The sequence below is a fragment of the Accipiter gentilis genome, chromosome 26 (assembly GCF_929443795.1).
Source record: "Accipiter gentilis chromosome 26, bAccGen1.1, whole genome shotgun sequence".
Classification (NCBI taxonomy): domain Eukaryota; kingdom Metazoa; phylum Chordata; class Aves; order Accipitriformes; family Accipitridae; genus Astur; species Astur gentilis.
The window spans coordinates 19,895,188-19,911,440 of record NC_064905.1 but is presented as its reverse complement, the minus strand read 5'-3'; the positions used below and the strand labels follow the sequence as shown (position 1 = coordinate 19,911,440).

The window sequence follows — 16,253 nt, the reverse complement described above, 5'->3', positions numbered from 1 at the left end:
TTGATTTTTGTTATCGATTTTTACTACTATTTTCATTTTCATTACCGCGCTGATTTTTATTATTATTTTCATTACTGTTTATTTTCTTTTTATTCTTGTTTTTATGACCTCCTCTCCTCGTTTCATGAGCAGAGCCGTTCCATTTGAATTCCGCTGACAGAGCAGCGCGTTTTTTCAGCAGCAGCGCTACCGATCTCCACCTACCGGGCGGCCGCGGGACGCGAACCCGCCACCTCCGGCGCCGGTTGTGCGCGGCCGCGCAGCTCCCGCCTCGCCCCCAGCCCCGGCGGCCGCGCCGCGGGGGCCGCTGTTATGGCGCCGCCTAGCGGGCGCAGCGCGGCCCCGCAGCGGGGCCGCAGCCAGCGGGGTCGCTGCCCGACCCCGACCCCGACCCCGGCCGGGGAGAAGGGGCAGAAGGCAGGGCCCGGCCGGGGGCCGCGGTGAACGGGGAAAGGGAGGGGTGGAAGACCGCGACTGCCCATTTGGCTGCGTGCCCCGGTCTGCGCCGAGCGCTGGTTGACGGCTGGTGCGTGACCGTGAACTCGCCCTTTATTCACAGATAACTCTCTTCACTGTTCTTAGGAGGAAAAAGAAGTGCATTCGGTACTTACAAGGAGAAGGACGCTGTGCCAGCCCAGTTTCTTCCGATGGAAGTGCTATAGACTCCCCTCCCTCTCCTCTGGACGCACTCCAATGCATCTCCTCTGCTTTTCCTTCAGACAAGCTTGCAGCCCCCGCTGACTCCGCACACAGCGAACAGCCCGAGCCCTTCCCCGTCTCCGCTCACCTCCAAACCGCCTCCTGCTCCTCCAGACTGACCACCACCAGGTGCTCTTCTGCGCCCGCAGAGTCCCCCGCGTACAGCCTGGCCTCCACGGGGACATAGTCCCGCGCGCCCAGCCGCGTTGGCCGGGACGCTGGGCGCTTCGCTTTCTCCCACCTGGTTTCGCCGCCCATTGAGAAGGACCGGAGGCCCGTCCAAATTCCCCGTTTCACTGTAAAAACGTGCAAAGTTAGGCGACGGGATGACTTAAGGATGCTGGAAAACTCATTTGGTATTTTTTTTTGGGGGGGGGGGGGGGGGGGTTAAAGATAGAAAAGCGATTTCAAAAAAAAAAAAAAAAGGTAAAAAATAAGTACTTGCCAAAATTTAAAGTGCTGATGAGTAAACAAGCCTTTTGTCCCTGCCCTGTGCTGCTTTTTTTGTTTGTTTGGGGTTTTTCTTTTTTTTTTTTTTTTTTTCTTTTTTTTTACTGCATTATCTTCAAGTATGGCAGAAAGCAGAGACAAAGTCCCCAGCTTGCTGCAGTAGATGGTAGGTGCTATCAATCTTAACACTGGCTTCCTCTCCCTGCCTTCTGAGCTGCTTTAAAGTGTAGTCACTCACTCACAGATCTCTCGTAGCCCTTACACCGTGGAGCTGGAAAAGCTGGAATAGGAGCATTTTTTAAAAGCCCTTATGTCTGAAAATTAAATGTAGCGACGCTAGCTTTCTGATCTGACCAGATAACAGAGAAAGGAAATACTTAAACCAACGAGGTGAATTTTTTAAACTTCTTGTCTGAGAACAGGAAGATACTGTTTACAGGTAACAGGTCTCTCTGCAGGCACGTCCCACCCCGCGAGCGTACAGCACGGCAGGGGAAACGGGAGCGCTAACCGGACAGCGAAAGGAGCTCGGACCGGCCGCTGGAAGGTCTGACGGTCGATCGCTGGCTGCGTCAGTCAGGTACAGGGTCTCCCTTGCTGGTAGGAATCGTCCACCGTAGACGTGGACGGCCAGAAACCTCACCGGGTAGGCCGGGCAAAGCCTCAAAAATCAGTTTTTGCTACCAGGGCCTTGACCTAACTCTGCGCCTACGCGGCGGGCGGGCAGGCTGACCCGAGGCCGAGGACCGCGCTGGCCCAACGAGCCGCGTTCTGCGGAGCGGAGGGGCTGGAGGAGAGGGGGGAGCTCTGCCACCGCGCGCAGCTCCCCCCTTCCGCCCCGGCAGCCTGCTCTTCGCTCCAGGCGTCCGTCTGTACGCACCCTGGGTCAGAACCCTTTTTTTCATGATTTGGTGTGCAACTTTTTTAAAAAAAACCTTATTCTAGCTTTTTCTAGAAGATCCTCCCTCCACCCCCGTGATGATGCCAAATGTTAATGTATTCTCTCCAGCTTGAAAACGTTTACCAGTTTCTGGTATTATATTTAAATTTTGAGCTTGATAAAAAAAAAAAAAACCTGCGGACAGATTGAGATCTCCCTGAACCGACGTAAATCCTAAATTAATCCAAGTTCTGGGTTTACTTCAGGTTTACAGACTTCTCACACAGACCACCATCTAGTCCAGTGCTGATTTTTTCCTGCTTGAAATACATTCTAGACTGCTGAAGAGAAAAATAACACCACAGAGCGGGAGAGGGGGGTCTATTTTTTTCTACTTTACAGAATAGGTTTTAGAGTACTGAATACAAATTATGTAGTAATATTATTGTAGAACTGCAAGAAATTTAAGATGACCTTTATAATGTACAAAATATTTTTATATTTTTTTCTTAATGCAAAAACACAAACCCTAATTTTTTACATTGGACTAAACATAACTTTTTAAACAAGTTTATCCCTCAAAGATTGAAAATTTAAAAAAAAAAAACAAAAAACAAAACAAACCTGATTAGTCTGTAGAGCAGCTTTGGATTTATTCCCTTTATTTAGGTACTTTTGCTTATAGTAGTGTAGATGTTTTAATTCCAGTTTTAGTTTAGAAGATCTAAACCTATTAGTTTATTCCTCTCCTGTGTAAATGTAACTTCAGAAGCACTGAATGAAAGCTACGTGCACAAACCTGACAACTTTGAAAAGAGTCATTTTAAAGTTTGAAAGAATCATTTTAACCCTTCGAGAAGTAGCATTACCTGAACTGACTGCCAACTGTACACTTAGTCATGTACTTACTGCACTCAGAGGGTTAATTATATAGCACTAGATCGATATGCAATCTGCTCGGTTTTAAATTATTTTAGCAAGCTTAGACAACAACACGCTCCAGTGCTGAACAGAGGAACTCGGCAGACTCTTCCCAGATCTGACATACTCTTTTTTTTATCACTTGATTTAAAAAAAAAAAAAAAAAAAAAAATTGCTTAAAAAAAAGAGCTGTGTCTCAGCTCACCTTTTGTCACTCTGAGACCCTCTGATGTAAGGTGCTGTAGAAGTGTCAGCTACTGTAAACACCACAGGTGACAAATCAGCCACAGCAGCCTAGTGTAACTAATTTACACTGGGTGTAAAGCTGGCATAACTTAATACCCCATCGGTATTTTGTGGTTGGATGAAACATGTAACTTAGCAGCAAAGCAAAGGCAGGTACAAAAGAAAAAGCAGATGTGTCTAAATAAACACCGGAGGAAATTTAGGGGAAAGTCCTGAACAGTATTAACCTGCGTAACCTGACCAAGGACCAGCTAGTACTAGTGTACACAGACCAGCCGTCATTCATTTCAGAATTCACCAGGACTTTCACCCATTTATTTCAAGGCTACGCTGGCCCCTCCGTGGTGTTGTGGATGCCTGCCTTGGTTCAGGGCACACTGACCAGCAGAAGGCCCACCTGTATTACAGCCTCCGCTCATTGTTTTTATTCCATCCGATTCCTGCAAAACGTCCTTAGTGAAACCTACTGCCCCTCTGCGGGAGCCTTTCCTCGTGCGTTCACAGCACGGAAGCATTTCCACAGCCAGAGAGCTGGAGCAGTTACATTTTCTGACACAGCGTTGTTCTGACCCTGTACTCTGCTCTATACGTACAGGTTTATAGCCAGACCTTACCCTGTGCTTCAGCTACCACAGTGTAAACTCAAAATATCTACTTGGCATCCTCTAATGTGGTCAGTTTATACTGGTGTAACTGAAGAAATTTAATCTTTTTTTTTTGTCTTCCCCAAAACACACAAGATAAGAACTTGAAGCTGCCCATTTCCAAGACGAAACAGTGAGCATGACCAACTTCTGTTATGTGCCCCATGGCTGATAACCAATGCCAAAACAAAGTTACATTTATTAATACCAAAAAAGTGTCTTTAGAAATACTACATGAAGCGTCACTATTTTGTGTTAATACTTTTTCTAACAGAAGGAAAACTTTGCCCCTAAGTTTTTATCGCAACAAGAATTTTTTTTAGTTCTTTTACAGCAATTTCAGCTCTTCCTGAAATACATATTTGAATTCCTGAAATCAGTTTGAATGTAGAAGTCATGGAAGTACCACTTCATTAAACCAAGTAAAACCACTGTATGTATGTAGCAGGGATAAATGTTTTGCAGCTGTACTTTCATTTGTCCAATGACTATCCACCATTTGTTGTAATTTTTTTACTTCATTGAGTTTGTATTTTTTGGCTTTTATGTTCAAAATATGTTTATAGCTTTATAAATAAAGTAATTGCCAGACTGGCTATTCAAAATAGGCCACTAGAAGTTATAATCCTATCAAACTCTCAACTAACTACTTCTTAGAATTCAAGAGGATTCCTGCCTTTTTTTTTCTTCCCTTCAGCATTTGTACGTATGAATGGTTTTGAGAATAATTGCCACTAGTCTTCAATGGGTAAGACCAAAATAGTGAACCAAGACTAAGAAAAAATACCTTCTTCTACAATCCCTACTGATACCTTGCCTTCCCTCTCCCTACCCCCACACTTAATCACTTTAGCCAAGAGCAGCTATCCTGATCACGCCATTACTTTAAAAAAAAAAAAAAAAGTTAAGGCAGCATCATACAAGTTAAACAGTAACATAAAATTTAACAGTGGGAAACCGGACAATCTCTACCCCTTTCAGGAATCTCAAAGTACACAGCTGGTGCCTATGACAGCAGCAGGCAACTATCAGGTTCAGCTAGAGAGAATCCACGCAGCACCTGCACGGTACGCCAAGCTGTCTCAGTACCTGCGTAAAGAGCGTCATTCTCTATAGCCTAGCACTAATATTACTAGTGTGGATAATCATCTGAGAGGGTGTACCTCCAGGGATTTAACAACAAAAAAAACAAACAAAAAAGTGTTTTCTCATACTGACATACATGTCAGGCAGCTACAGAATTTGAATCTGGATGAAGACAGTACTAGAGGGGAATTTCAATTAGAGAAAATAAGTTGTTTGGAATCCTAACTACCAGGACTATCAAGAATATTAAAATCTTTTAAAGCTATGTAATGCTGTGAGCACCCGGACCAGCCCTTTCTTCTGCACATGGCTATGGTGTACCTCCACGCTTACATCAGGATCAACAGCCAGCTGGCACGACCCTGGAGCTTTACAGCATTTGACCACCAAGGGTTACATGTTAGGCAAGCTGTTCCAGTCATGAGCAAGTCTTACCACAAGGGCACAGGTGTGTTTTATGCAGGTATGGCAAACAAAGCAGCAAGGTAATGAGGAAGACAAACTATGTGTCTCTGGCTCTTCCTCATCCTACAGCACAGTGAGGCACCACAGGAGGCAGCGGCTGCTAACAACCCTGGATCCTAGTCTGATGACAAGCACCTACAGGAATTTATATAGGCTTCTACCATTGAACACAATTATAGTCTAGGCTTCTATGTTAGCAACACAGCACTCCAAGGATGAAACTAGTATGTTCTGGAACACTAACTGCACACACAGATGGATTTATTTCTTCCAAGAATCCAGGATAAGCTGAACATTAAACTACAACTATAGCCACAGAAAGAATGGTCATCAAAAGATTTTCTCTAGTAGCAATTTTAAACTGAAGTGTATTATTTGCAATACAGGATGCTGGAAAGGCTTCACCATGTCCAAGTCTAGCACTGGGGTATTCTGTAGATACTATATTGTCAGTGGGCATAATGTGCCCATATAATATACACACCAGCACAAAGGCAGGCTCAGCACCCTCGTGAATAAGCAGATACAAGCAGCAGCCACAAGCAGCAGCCACATCCAAAGCATGTGCCTGAATGCTGCTTTAGAGCAAGTTATGAATGCTTTCATTAACGGCTACATTAAAGCAAGATTACCTAAAAGCTGGTAAGCCATCAAGAATTAGTTGGTGAAGCCTGAGCCTTTTCACAGCATCACTGGGTTGCTTGCTATTTAACTTCCGACTTAATTTGAGAAGTTGCCCACTGGGTCTGACTAGTGGCTTGCATTAGTCATTTAACAAAATACTTACATCTGTTTTATTTCAATTAACCACTGCCTCAGTGCAATTATTTGTACACTCAGTAATAAGTGACAGTAAAGTTGTCTAGTTTCAAATAACTAGAACCATTTGCAAACAAAAGTTTAAAAGCCCTTTATTAATTCAGAAGTGAAACACTGATATTTAAAGTGAGATAAGTATGTTTATTAAGGTTCATTCTACTCTAGGGTTTATACAGAGAATGGAATGCAATACAAGCTAAGAGCACACCTCAAAGATCTACCACACAACCATCCCCTACTCCCTATAAGGGAACTGTAAAAAAAAAAAAAAAAAAAAATCAGAAAACCAGTTACTGTTTAACTAGTTGCAAGTGGCTTTGTCCAAAGAAGTTAAGCCTGATATTGCATTAGCTTTGTATGCAATAATTAAGTCTCTACAAGCTGAAGTATCACATACAGAGGCATAAGATTTCCTGTGGACACATGAAACCATGTTTTAAAGAACTACATCACAAGGGTTGTTTAAAATTGCCTAAAAACCAGCCACTAATGGCATGCACAGGTCAATAATATTAACTTTGGTAATGTCAGTCTTTTTTTGGTCAAACCTGGATTCCACTTTTAACAGTAACATGTATAAAAACACACCCATCCTGTGCATAAAGAGACACACTTTTCATCTGCTACCAGCTAGAGGCAGGTCTTCAAGACATGGTTGAAGTATTCAAATTTAACTGTCAGGAGCTTGCTTAGTTCTAAATCACATCTTTCACTAGTCTATAAAGCAAGACTAACAGGACAAGAAAGTGGTCAATTTTTTTTTTTTTAAATGCAGGACAAGAACCATCTTGAAAGTTATATAGCTTTAAGTAACACTAATTTTCCCCACAATATTTTTGGAAGAAATCCAGTAACTTTTTTTATTTTACCTAGTTCCCCAAGACACATTCTGGTTGGTTTGTCTTTCTGAAGCTATCAATACCCTGTAAATACAAGTGTTTTGTTCTTCTGGATGAAGAAGTCATAGGTGGTTTTATTTACAATGGAGTCAATCCTTAGCACTGTAACTGGTCTTGAACAGCTTAAAAGTGTAATGAAAATGATAACCTTAAGTGTTACTTCCCGTACAGAATCCACACTTGGTTCAGTTTTATTCATCGCAGAGTAAAGTAAAAAGACATCCAATTACACTAGTAAAAACTCAGAAGATTTAAATTTGTACTCAAAAAAACACTACACATGCAAAGGGAACAATATCCTGCTAACACAACTTCATTTGCTGCTGCATTTGTCTAATATTAACAATTATGAACAGAGCAGTGCAACTAGTATTTGGAACAATCCTTACAGTGTTCGAGTGTCAGGCACAATACTTCACTTCTCTTCACACCACTGGTTCTCTTTACGTACCTGAAAGAACATTTTAACTATTAATATGTTGCAGGGAACTTCTAAAAGTTAGCTGTAAATTCCCATAAGCATTCAGGATTACTTACTGCAGGAAGGCATAAACTTGGAAGCAGCTTTAACTTTTCATGCAGGGTTTGTAATTAGAAAGTCAGTCTTCCAAACTGACCAATTTATCAATATAAGCCTAGAAATTTATTTCTCATGCCTAGATTTGATCAAAGCTGCAATTTCTTCCACCAAGTAAAGCAAATGGACTAGCTTAAGACTAAATCGCTCCTTTCATGACATAGCGCTGAAGACAAACTAAAGTGTACAATTCAGTGCCTTTGTATTTAAACAAGGCATCTTGCTCTGATCTTTCCCAACTCTGCATTTTGCAGTTGGTTTGTTGTTCAAGTTCTAGGACCAATGAGTTCAATAAAGACAGGGAATCCAAGCATCTTACCTTTCTAGCCACATACAACACATCGGTATTCTTATTCCAGCTCCAAAACAGCAAACTAAGGCTACCACAAACAATCCTACGTGCTTTCCTACCAGACACACATTTGAGCTAGGAAGTCAGTATGATTTCTTTTGACTTTTTCAGGTAATGGGCTGCAAGCACTGAAAGGTCTTGCACTAGTAGCAACCCAATTATGAGGAGTTGATGCATTAGTTTACATTTATTGTTAACAAGTCAGTTGCATCACACATTAAATTATGAAGCACCACACAGTAATTCAGCACAAAAACCAGCTAAAATATAATTAAACCCAGATCAAGTACCTGTGCTTCTTCCTCCTCAGTGAAGTCATTCTTAATATTGAATGTCTTGCGAATTTCTTCTGGAGTTTTCCCCTTGATCATGTTTGCAACTGTCTTGCATGTGACATCAAGCAAACCTTTGATGTCCAAGTAATTTGCAGCCTGTAGAAGAGTTTCCAAATTTAAAACCTCCATATCAATATTCCGCCTCTGTAGATGTACTCCTAAAGTTACACTTACACTGAAATTGTAGAATACTGTAACTGCAAATAGATCGTCTGCACTTTGAGAAGCTTCTAGCTACAGCCTTGAAGCACCAGTACCTAAAACTTGCTCGCCAAACAGAAGGGAAAGTCATTTGTACCATGAAAGACAGGCCCCCCCCAGCACCTCCTTTTACAAACAGCTTTCAGAAGCCTGCAAACATCCAAGATCTTCAGCATTGAAGTACTGTTAACGAGCTAAGACAAGTAATGTTGGCTCACAGTACCATACAAGGTACAAATTTTAAAAGTCAAAGCTAGATATTAATTTCTATCCAGATCTCAGAACTCTATTTCTAGTAATAAGCCCTCAACTAAGACTCAAGAGCCACAAGAATAAAGACAGCTGTAGGACTCCATATTAAGAAAAGTATATTAATTGATAAGCAAGCAAGTATAGATTAATGCCTAGCATTAGGTTAACAAGCATTCTAACATGCTCAACAATTTCAGCCAGTATTTGCCAGAACTACTTGCCCTTTCCACACCCCTCTCCGCACCAATGAAGAAGTTATTCAAGAAGCATAAAGACTTTATTTGTAAAGTGTACTAACAGACCACACTTCACAGGCACAGCCTTTACACTTCTTGAACATACTTACCAGGATAAGTTCAAAAAGCGTTCCTTGGTCTACTTTCAGAAACTCTTGATCCCACACAGGGATGTCATCTGTTCTTTTTTCTTTGTTCTCATCATCCTCAGGAGGAGGTGGATCATCCTTGTGATGGGTGCACCACTGAATCACCTAATTATGGTTTTGATATTAAAGTTTTATCCAAATGGTTCTCCCATTAGGCCCCAACTGTAACTTAACTTCATTTTAGAAAAAATAAACCTTTTTCTCTAGATTAATATTAGAATCCTGTATGAACATGCTCCAATACCCCATATTTTAATTTTAGAACAATTGATCCCCAATCCTGGAGTACAACAGCCTTCAGGAATCCCATCTGAGGCAGTAGCTAGTTAATTACTTACCATCTGAAAAGCCAGCTGCTGCTGTTACAAAGTTATTCAACCCTGTGCTAACACACATAAGACTGTACAAAGAAAACCTAAACCTCATTTTGCGGTGTTTAATCTGTTTGCAGAAACATAATTTCTATTAAGCAAAATACTATGTAGGGGAAGAGCGTAGAGTGGTAACAGCTACCAGCAGGACATGTTCACCCCAGTACAAAGTTCACCTGGCAAAATTTTGCTTTTTAAAAAAAACAGCCTAGCTTGAGAACATGCAATCTCATCACCCAGACAATTAAAAGGAGCAGGGATCTACTGCAAGTAAAGTCCTGTTCCATTTTGCCAACCCAAGAAACATCAAAAGTTTGAAGTTATTTATGTGTATGTTCACTAGGAAATAATTCCTAACCCTGTATTTACCCCCAAACAGTCCAGTGCTTATTTTGGCACAACACTTTCTACTGCAGAGGAAAAGGCATCTTAGAAGACAGCAACATACTTTTTTGCTTTTCTCACTTGACCCAAACACAGTCATGGTCTATTACTGAATTTAATACCAAGTGCACACAGTGTCTCTCACGCACTGTAACTGCTACACAGGCATGGCTACTGCCAGGTAGTCTCACCACTGCCCGTCACTTAATCCTTCCTCCTAACACTTGGATCTCAAACAGCCACCTCAGTTCACAGAATCCAATTAAAATCCGTGCTTTAATATCATGAAATACCAGTGTGCACAGATGTTCAGCACCACTTCAACGCCTTAGGAAGCCTGTCTGGCCTCCAGCTGCTGTTCCAGGTCACCCCTGCAGGTCTTCTGCCATTATCTGCCTGCCAGCCTCACCCCAGTTCTCAGATAACCTAGATGCCTGTGTTCATGGACCTCAAATTGGTTAAGCTTGTAGCTAGCACATGAAAAGTACCTTTAATACAATAGTTCATAACACCCAACTCCAACATGCGTTTCACATTTTGTTACTGCCATACAACACTAGCACTTTCAGCATCTTACCTTTTTTAAGATAGCTGCATTAACATTTGGAAGAGGGACTGGGTCATCATCACCTTCATCATCCATTCCCAAATCTAAAAAGGGAAAGATGACTAAGCAATTGGCAGGCAAAACCATTTACTCTTCTCTGAAGAGTGCCGCTTCACCAATTCTCCACTGTTTTAACACCACTGAGGCTGAACAGATTGGTAGCAAAGGATCTCTAACTGGTGAAGCCAGAAGCTTTTAGAAAGCTTTGATGAGGCTTTGTGGAGCCACGGCTGCATTGTACATCCTAGGTTATACCAAGTTTAGGCTAAGTAGCTAATAAGGCTACCTCATCAAATAAGAGCATCAACAAACTGTCAGTTAAGCAGAACTTGCTAGTTCAGTGTTCTCGGAATAGGATATGTTGAAGAATCCGACAAGTATGTTATTTTTTGCCACTTCCAACAGTTCAATCCACAAGTTAAACCAAAGTGTTGCAACTGAGCTCTCCCATTCAATTTATTATTTAATAAGAGTTCAATTCTACTGTGGTAAGTAGAGAATGTTTTGGCCTCAATAGGAGCAGTAAATACTGCAGCCACAGAGATGCCAGTTACCTGGCTTCTGAAGGACTTGTGCTGATTCTTACCAGCTGAAGAAGTTCACATGCTAAGACAGCAGCACAAATCCTTCAATAAAAAAAACAATTTATAAAGCATGCTTCTGATACTCCTTGTTTTAAAAGCTTGTCAGCATGCTCAAGACAGATTTGGATAAAGTTTGTCATTTTGTCCCCTTGATATGATTAAGGAATCAAAGTAAAAATTGAGAAAAAAAATGTAATTAACATTTGGACTGGATATACAGAACAAATACCACATTAGCCATCTTTGATTAGAGAATATGCTTTTTTTACTACACAAATGCTAACAGTTGGATGACACCCTAGCTGTCAAAGATTAACATCTTGTAATTAGTTACATAACTGAGCAACTACAGACCTTCACTCATTATATACACAGATGAACCAATTCTACATCACCAAGGAACATAATTTTTAAGAAGAGATGACTGTCACACCATCACCACTGATCACATTTGTGCATAATTAAAATAGCATGTACTTCTGTATTTAGGCAAGTCAACTACTATTATTAGTAGTGGGGTATTAATTAGTACTACTTTTTGTTTGGAATAGCTAACTTCATAGATTCAGAAACTAAAATACTGACATTAAAGGGTATGGCATGTGTCACCAATTAACGGAAACTTCAAATGCATACTCTCAACACGGTGGCAGACACTAGTGTAAGAAGTGACCAGGCCAAAATTGTTGGCATGGGGAAATAATTCAAGCAGTATCTCACATTTAGTCGACTCTGCTCAACTTGTCCCCACCACCTCCAAAACAGCAATTTCATCTTATCAGAACATTGATACTTCATTGGTGGTCCCACGATGTTTGACAGAACCCCACCTTCCAGCTCTTCCCCTTTCAGCTGCAGCACCCAACACACAAAACATTGTTTATTAACCAATGCTTAATCAGCTGTACTGCAAGTGTATTTCATCTGTACTAGGAGACTGGTTTCCACCCAGATTAGGAAGAGGCTAGTTTATGGTGCCTAGCTTACAACACTTACCATGTGTAACTTCCTTTTCATCAACACCTGACTGTCAGTAAACACAGGCAGTGACACAGCTTCTGCATGAGAAAACTGAGAACTGTTCTCCCTAATGTATTCCAACCAATTGCTATGTTTCCTGTTCACGTTGCTAGTCTTGTTAAACAGCATCTTATTAACAAAATGAAAGTGTTCAATGCTTGGAGTATTTCAACCCTATTTTTATTGTTCTTACATATAAAGTGTTACAACCAAATATTTATATCCAAGAACATAATTTTAACTGCATCTACAGAAAGATTTTTTTTTTTCCTAAGTGAATTCATGAATACACCCAAAAACTGGAAAAACACACCAGTAAACAATGAGGATTTGCACTAGAGGGATTAGACACAGTTTGCTCTGTATCCTAGCCATCTGGCAGATTTCCCCTCCCCCGCCACAAGTTCTTTTGTTTCAAATTTATGTCAGCAGGAGATCAGAACTAAGTGTTTATCCCAAATAATTTAACTGCATCCATAAGCTCACAATATAGGTTTCACTTCAGCTCTTTCTTCATTTCATTGGTTTTTGATCTTGCACCCCACTTGAAAGATATTTACATTGTAAGATTGGTTTGTATGATTAAATAGACTTAGGTTTTAATATTATTAGATGCTGTTTGCTTAACTTTTACAAAAATGAAGTAGACCGTAGGTAAGGCAGTAGGGTGTTCGTATTTTACTAGCCTCCCTGTAACCACTCTTAACAAGAGGACTGAACTTTAAGCTTTTTGCAAGAGCACATCCACCCAAAACACAGTTTCAGCTACAGCAGCAATTGTTCCAGCTGTTCCGACACAGGACAGCAAGCTGCTTCGCAGGCCTGGGAATCCTTTTTCAGCACAGTACTGGTTTGCCTCCTTCAGTCACAATTCCTGTTCAAGGAGAGTATTCCTTGAACACACAGCTATCTCTGCACCAGCTAGTGATCCTCAAGGCTTCATACTCTTACCTTCCAGCATAGTCTTTATAGTTACAGACTGTTTTGCAATTTCAACATCAACTTCAAAGATTTCTCCATCTGAACTCTGCAGTTTAATTGAAGGCATCTACAAAAGAAGGACAGTTATTTCCACACAATATTCAGCAGATGTTACAAGTTTAGCTGACTCAGAGATGTACACTACCTTTACTAATTATATTGTTTCTTACCAACAGCAGATAGCCCAGTGCCACTTAAAGCACGCTCAGATTATCCACTGCTTGAAACAGGCCTAAATTCATTAATCCTCATGCTTAAGGATTGATAGGAGCCTAACACCAATTTAAAAGAAGAGAACGTTTTTCTTAATTCAGAAGCATAAAAATACACAAAATATATTAGTCAGTAGTGCTTATATTTTTTTACAGTGCAACACTAGAGCTGTCTCACAAAATAACTTTCAACAACACTTCCAAAACACTACTTGTCTTCAAATCCAAACAATTGCTACTTGCTTTGACTACTCAAATGAAGTCAGATCTCAAATTAGTTTTCAAACAATAGCCTCTGGAACAGAATCACAAAATTGAGGTTGGGAGAAACCCCTCTAGACCAGGTCTAGTCCAGCCTCCCTTGCTCCAAATAGAGTCAGACCGACCAGGTTACTCAGGATCAAAGGCTTTCCTTCAGAAAAACATTTGGTTCTCTGAAGAAATTAAAAAGCAATATACCACTAAAAGGAAGACTTTCAGCACTCAATACTACTCTTACAAAATAGGAAGTTAGATAAGCACTTTGTTAGCATTAGGAAAGACTAAGATGACTATGCATTTTAACAAAGTTTTTCAAACAAACTGTGATAAGACCAACAATAAAGAGAAGCAGCAGACTTCAAAGATGTCACTAGCAGAAAAATAGTCAAACTTGAGAAGAATGCATCTTTCCAGACATTTAACAACTCGAACTCAGAAGTAATGCACTTGATACAGCAGCTAGTAGGTTACAAATTCTGCCTGAAACTACACATGAAGTCTGTTTGGGTATCGCTGCACTTGAATCAACTGACTTGAAGGACATAATAAACATCACTGCCTGGCCACATAAATGTTATAAATCAGTTCTCAACCAACTAGTAGGATGTGTTCCTTTACCACTCAAAATATTTGTTAGCAGCAGACCATTGCAATAGTCCCATTTTTTCTCCCCCTCAAGTTACCTGCTTAAAGATCTCTAAAGCATGTATTTGTAAATATAGCCTGCAAGGCACTGTAAAGAGAAGCTCTAGGAACAAAGAATTTCAAATTAAGTTAATTTCATTTTGAAATTTTCTCCCCCCACCAAAGCCAAGAGCTACACATGCTAGCTCCTTACAGTAGTACTTGAGCTCCTTGCACTAGTACTTGAACTACCAAAATTGAATTAGCTGGACCACTTTCAGCAAACTTACATTAGCCCTTTCCAAATGCCTCCTGTAGCTCATCAGTATGGCTGAGCCTGACAGTACTGCAACAAACCCAGTCCAATGGAGGCCAGCCAAAGCACGTTATTAAGCAGCTCACACCAGCTTGAAGTCCTCATTGCTTTAATTTCCATTTGGCAGAGTGAGTAGCTAGTTAATGTTTACACAGTAATGTAACCCTATATGACAGTGCTACTTCTAATTAAGATGGGTGTTCTGGAGGGTCACAGTCAAGATTGTTCCAAAGATACAAAAAATATACATACACACATATATCCATGAAAATAAAATTTAGATTAAAACAGTTCCAAGTTGGTAGTTTGAACAATGCTCTGAAAAAAGTGATCTAGGCATACATTTGAGATTTAATGCATGTGTTCTTGCAGTCATTGTCTGAGAACACTCAAGAACAAACCCAGCTTCAGATGCCAGCTTTTCTGTGCTTGTGTCTGGGATTACATAATGCTGCACAAGAGACAGGGATGCTGCCTTAACAAGTGCAGCCCCTGCATAAATATTTGTCTTTAGACCCTTGTATCACCCAAGCCCGCTTCTGTCAAGACCTTCAGGTTATTGTTAGGAGCCTGAATCAGGTGGAATGAAGTTAATCTACTGCCTTATCACTGATAACAGATCAGGATTTCATCCAAATTTCATTATTTTTATACCACAGAGCTCAGTCTCCTGCAAGAAAAAACAAGTAATTTTTAGCAAACTGCAATACAGCTCTGAAAATAGATGGGCCTTGGATAGCAACACAATCGGGTGACTAAGCAGACCAGTCCTAAAAGCTCTATTCGACAACAGCAAAACATCTTGGGAACTAGTTAAAAGGCAAACAAGAATTACAACGGTAATTTGCATGTATAGTCTGAAATGCAGAGCTCAGCCCTCTAAAACAGCCCTACCAGAGAACTCCGTGCCTCCTGAAGCCATTCCGGATGGGTCCCCGCTCCTTCCCCCCCCCCCGCCCCTTCCCATGTCACTGGCTCTAACGCCGCATTTATTTCATAAAGTCACACCTGAGCCGTTCTACTTGCGCTGCCGCTCCAAAACTCCCCTCGCTACCCAGAGATACCGGGGGTGCCCTGGAGCAGTCTGACAGCCGCCGGGGGTGGGGGGTGGGGGGGCCGGCTCCGCAGATGCTGTGCGGCCGGGGTGGGGGGAAGCGCCTCTGCTTTATTTACCAGACCCCGCAAACGGCGCCCCCTCCCCCCCGGGGGGGGGCCGGCGGGCATTGCAGCCCCACATTCCTCTAGAAAGGCTCAGACCTCGGCCCGCCCCCCTCAGCGATCCTCCCCAGACCTGGGAGCTCCGCCGCCACAGCCGCCCTCCGCCCGCTCCAGGCCGGGCCGGGCCTTCTCCCCTCAGCGAGCGGGCCCCACGGCCCAACCGCCTACTTCAAGGGTCTATCCCCACCCTAACCGCACCGGGTTCTTCGCACCGAGCTCGCAGGCCTTTACCGTGAAGAGAAAGAGGAGGAGGAGGCGTCCGGGCTCGGTGCTGACGGGACCTGGCGGCAGCGGCGGCGGTCGGGGCCCAACTGCGGCGGCGGCTTTATATGGCGGGGGAAGAGGGGAACGGGAGGGGGGCGGGGGAAGGACCCGCCTCTCGCTGCCTCCCAACCACCGGGCTGCCCGCCGCGAACGCCTGAACAAAACACGCCGCCCCCGGGCTCCCAAACGGAGCAAAGCGC

General features: G+C 42.2%; 2 protein-coding genes across 6 annotated transcripts in view; one reads left to right on the top strand and one right to left on the bottom strand.

The window, feature by feature from the left end:
* TCF7 (transcription factor 7) overlaps positions 1 to 5,526 on the top strand; it is a 75,774-nt gene extending 70,248 nt beyond the window's left edge. The window contains exon 11 of one of the 3 annotated variants that reach the window (XM_049829891.1): positions 4,164 to 5,526. In XM_049829891.1, coding sequence (XP_049685848.1) covers positions 4,164 to 4,225 — 62 coding nt within the window. In that variant the 3' untranslated portion in view covers positions 4,226 to 5,526. Of the gene's footprint in view, positions 1 to 582; positions 3,088 to 4,163 lie in introns of those variants that run through there. The other 2 variants (XM_049829889.1, XM_049829890.1) reach the window with 2 other exon arrangements.
* Positions 921 to 16,148, bottom strand: SKP1 (S-phase kinase associated protein 1). 3 transcript variants are annotated; one of them, XM_049829901.1, is made up of 7 exons: positions 14,546 to 15,114; positions 13,129 to 13,225; positions 10,544 to 10,617; positions 9,173 to 9,316; positions 8,329 to 8,469; positions 7,499 to 7,560; positions 921 to 995 (listed from the first exon to the last, which is right to left on the bottom strand). In XM_049829901.1, exons 1-6 carry the CDS (start codon positions 14,576 to 14,578, stop codon positions 7,525 to 7,527), a joined length of 525 nt encoding a protein of 174 aa, XP_049685858.1. In that variant the 5' UTR covers positions 14,579 to 15,114; the 3' UTR covers positions 921 to 995; positions 7,499 to 7,524. The 3 variants fall into 3 exon arrangements, with proteins under 3 accessions (XP_049685858.1, XP_049685859.1, XP_049685857.1); XM_049829902.1 differs by lacking the exons at positions 921 to 995; positions 14,546 to 15,114 and adding an exon at positions 16,021 to 16,148 and having other exon boundaries at positions 6,287 to 7,560; XM_049829900.1 differs by lacking the exon at positions 921 to 995 and having other exon boundaries at positions 6,287 to 7,560.
* Between the last annotated feature and the right edge of the window lie 105 nt (positions 16,149 to 16,253).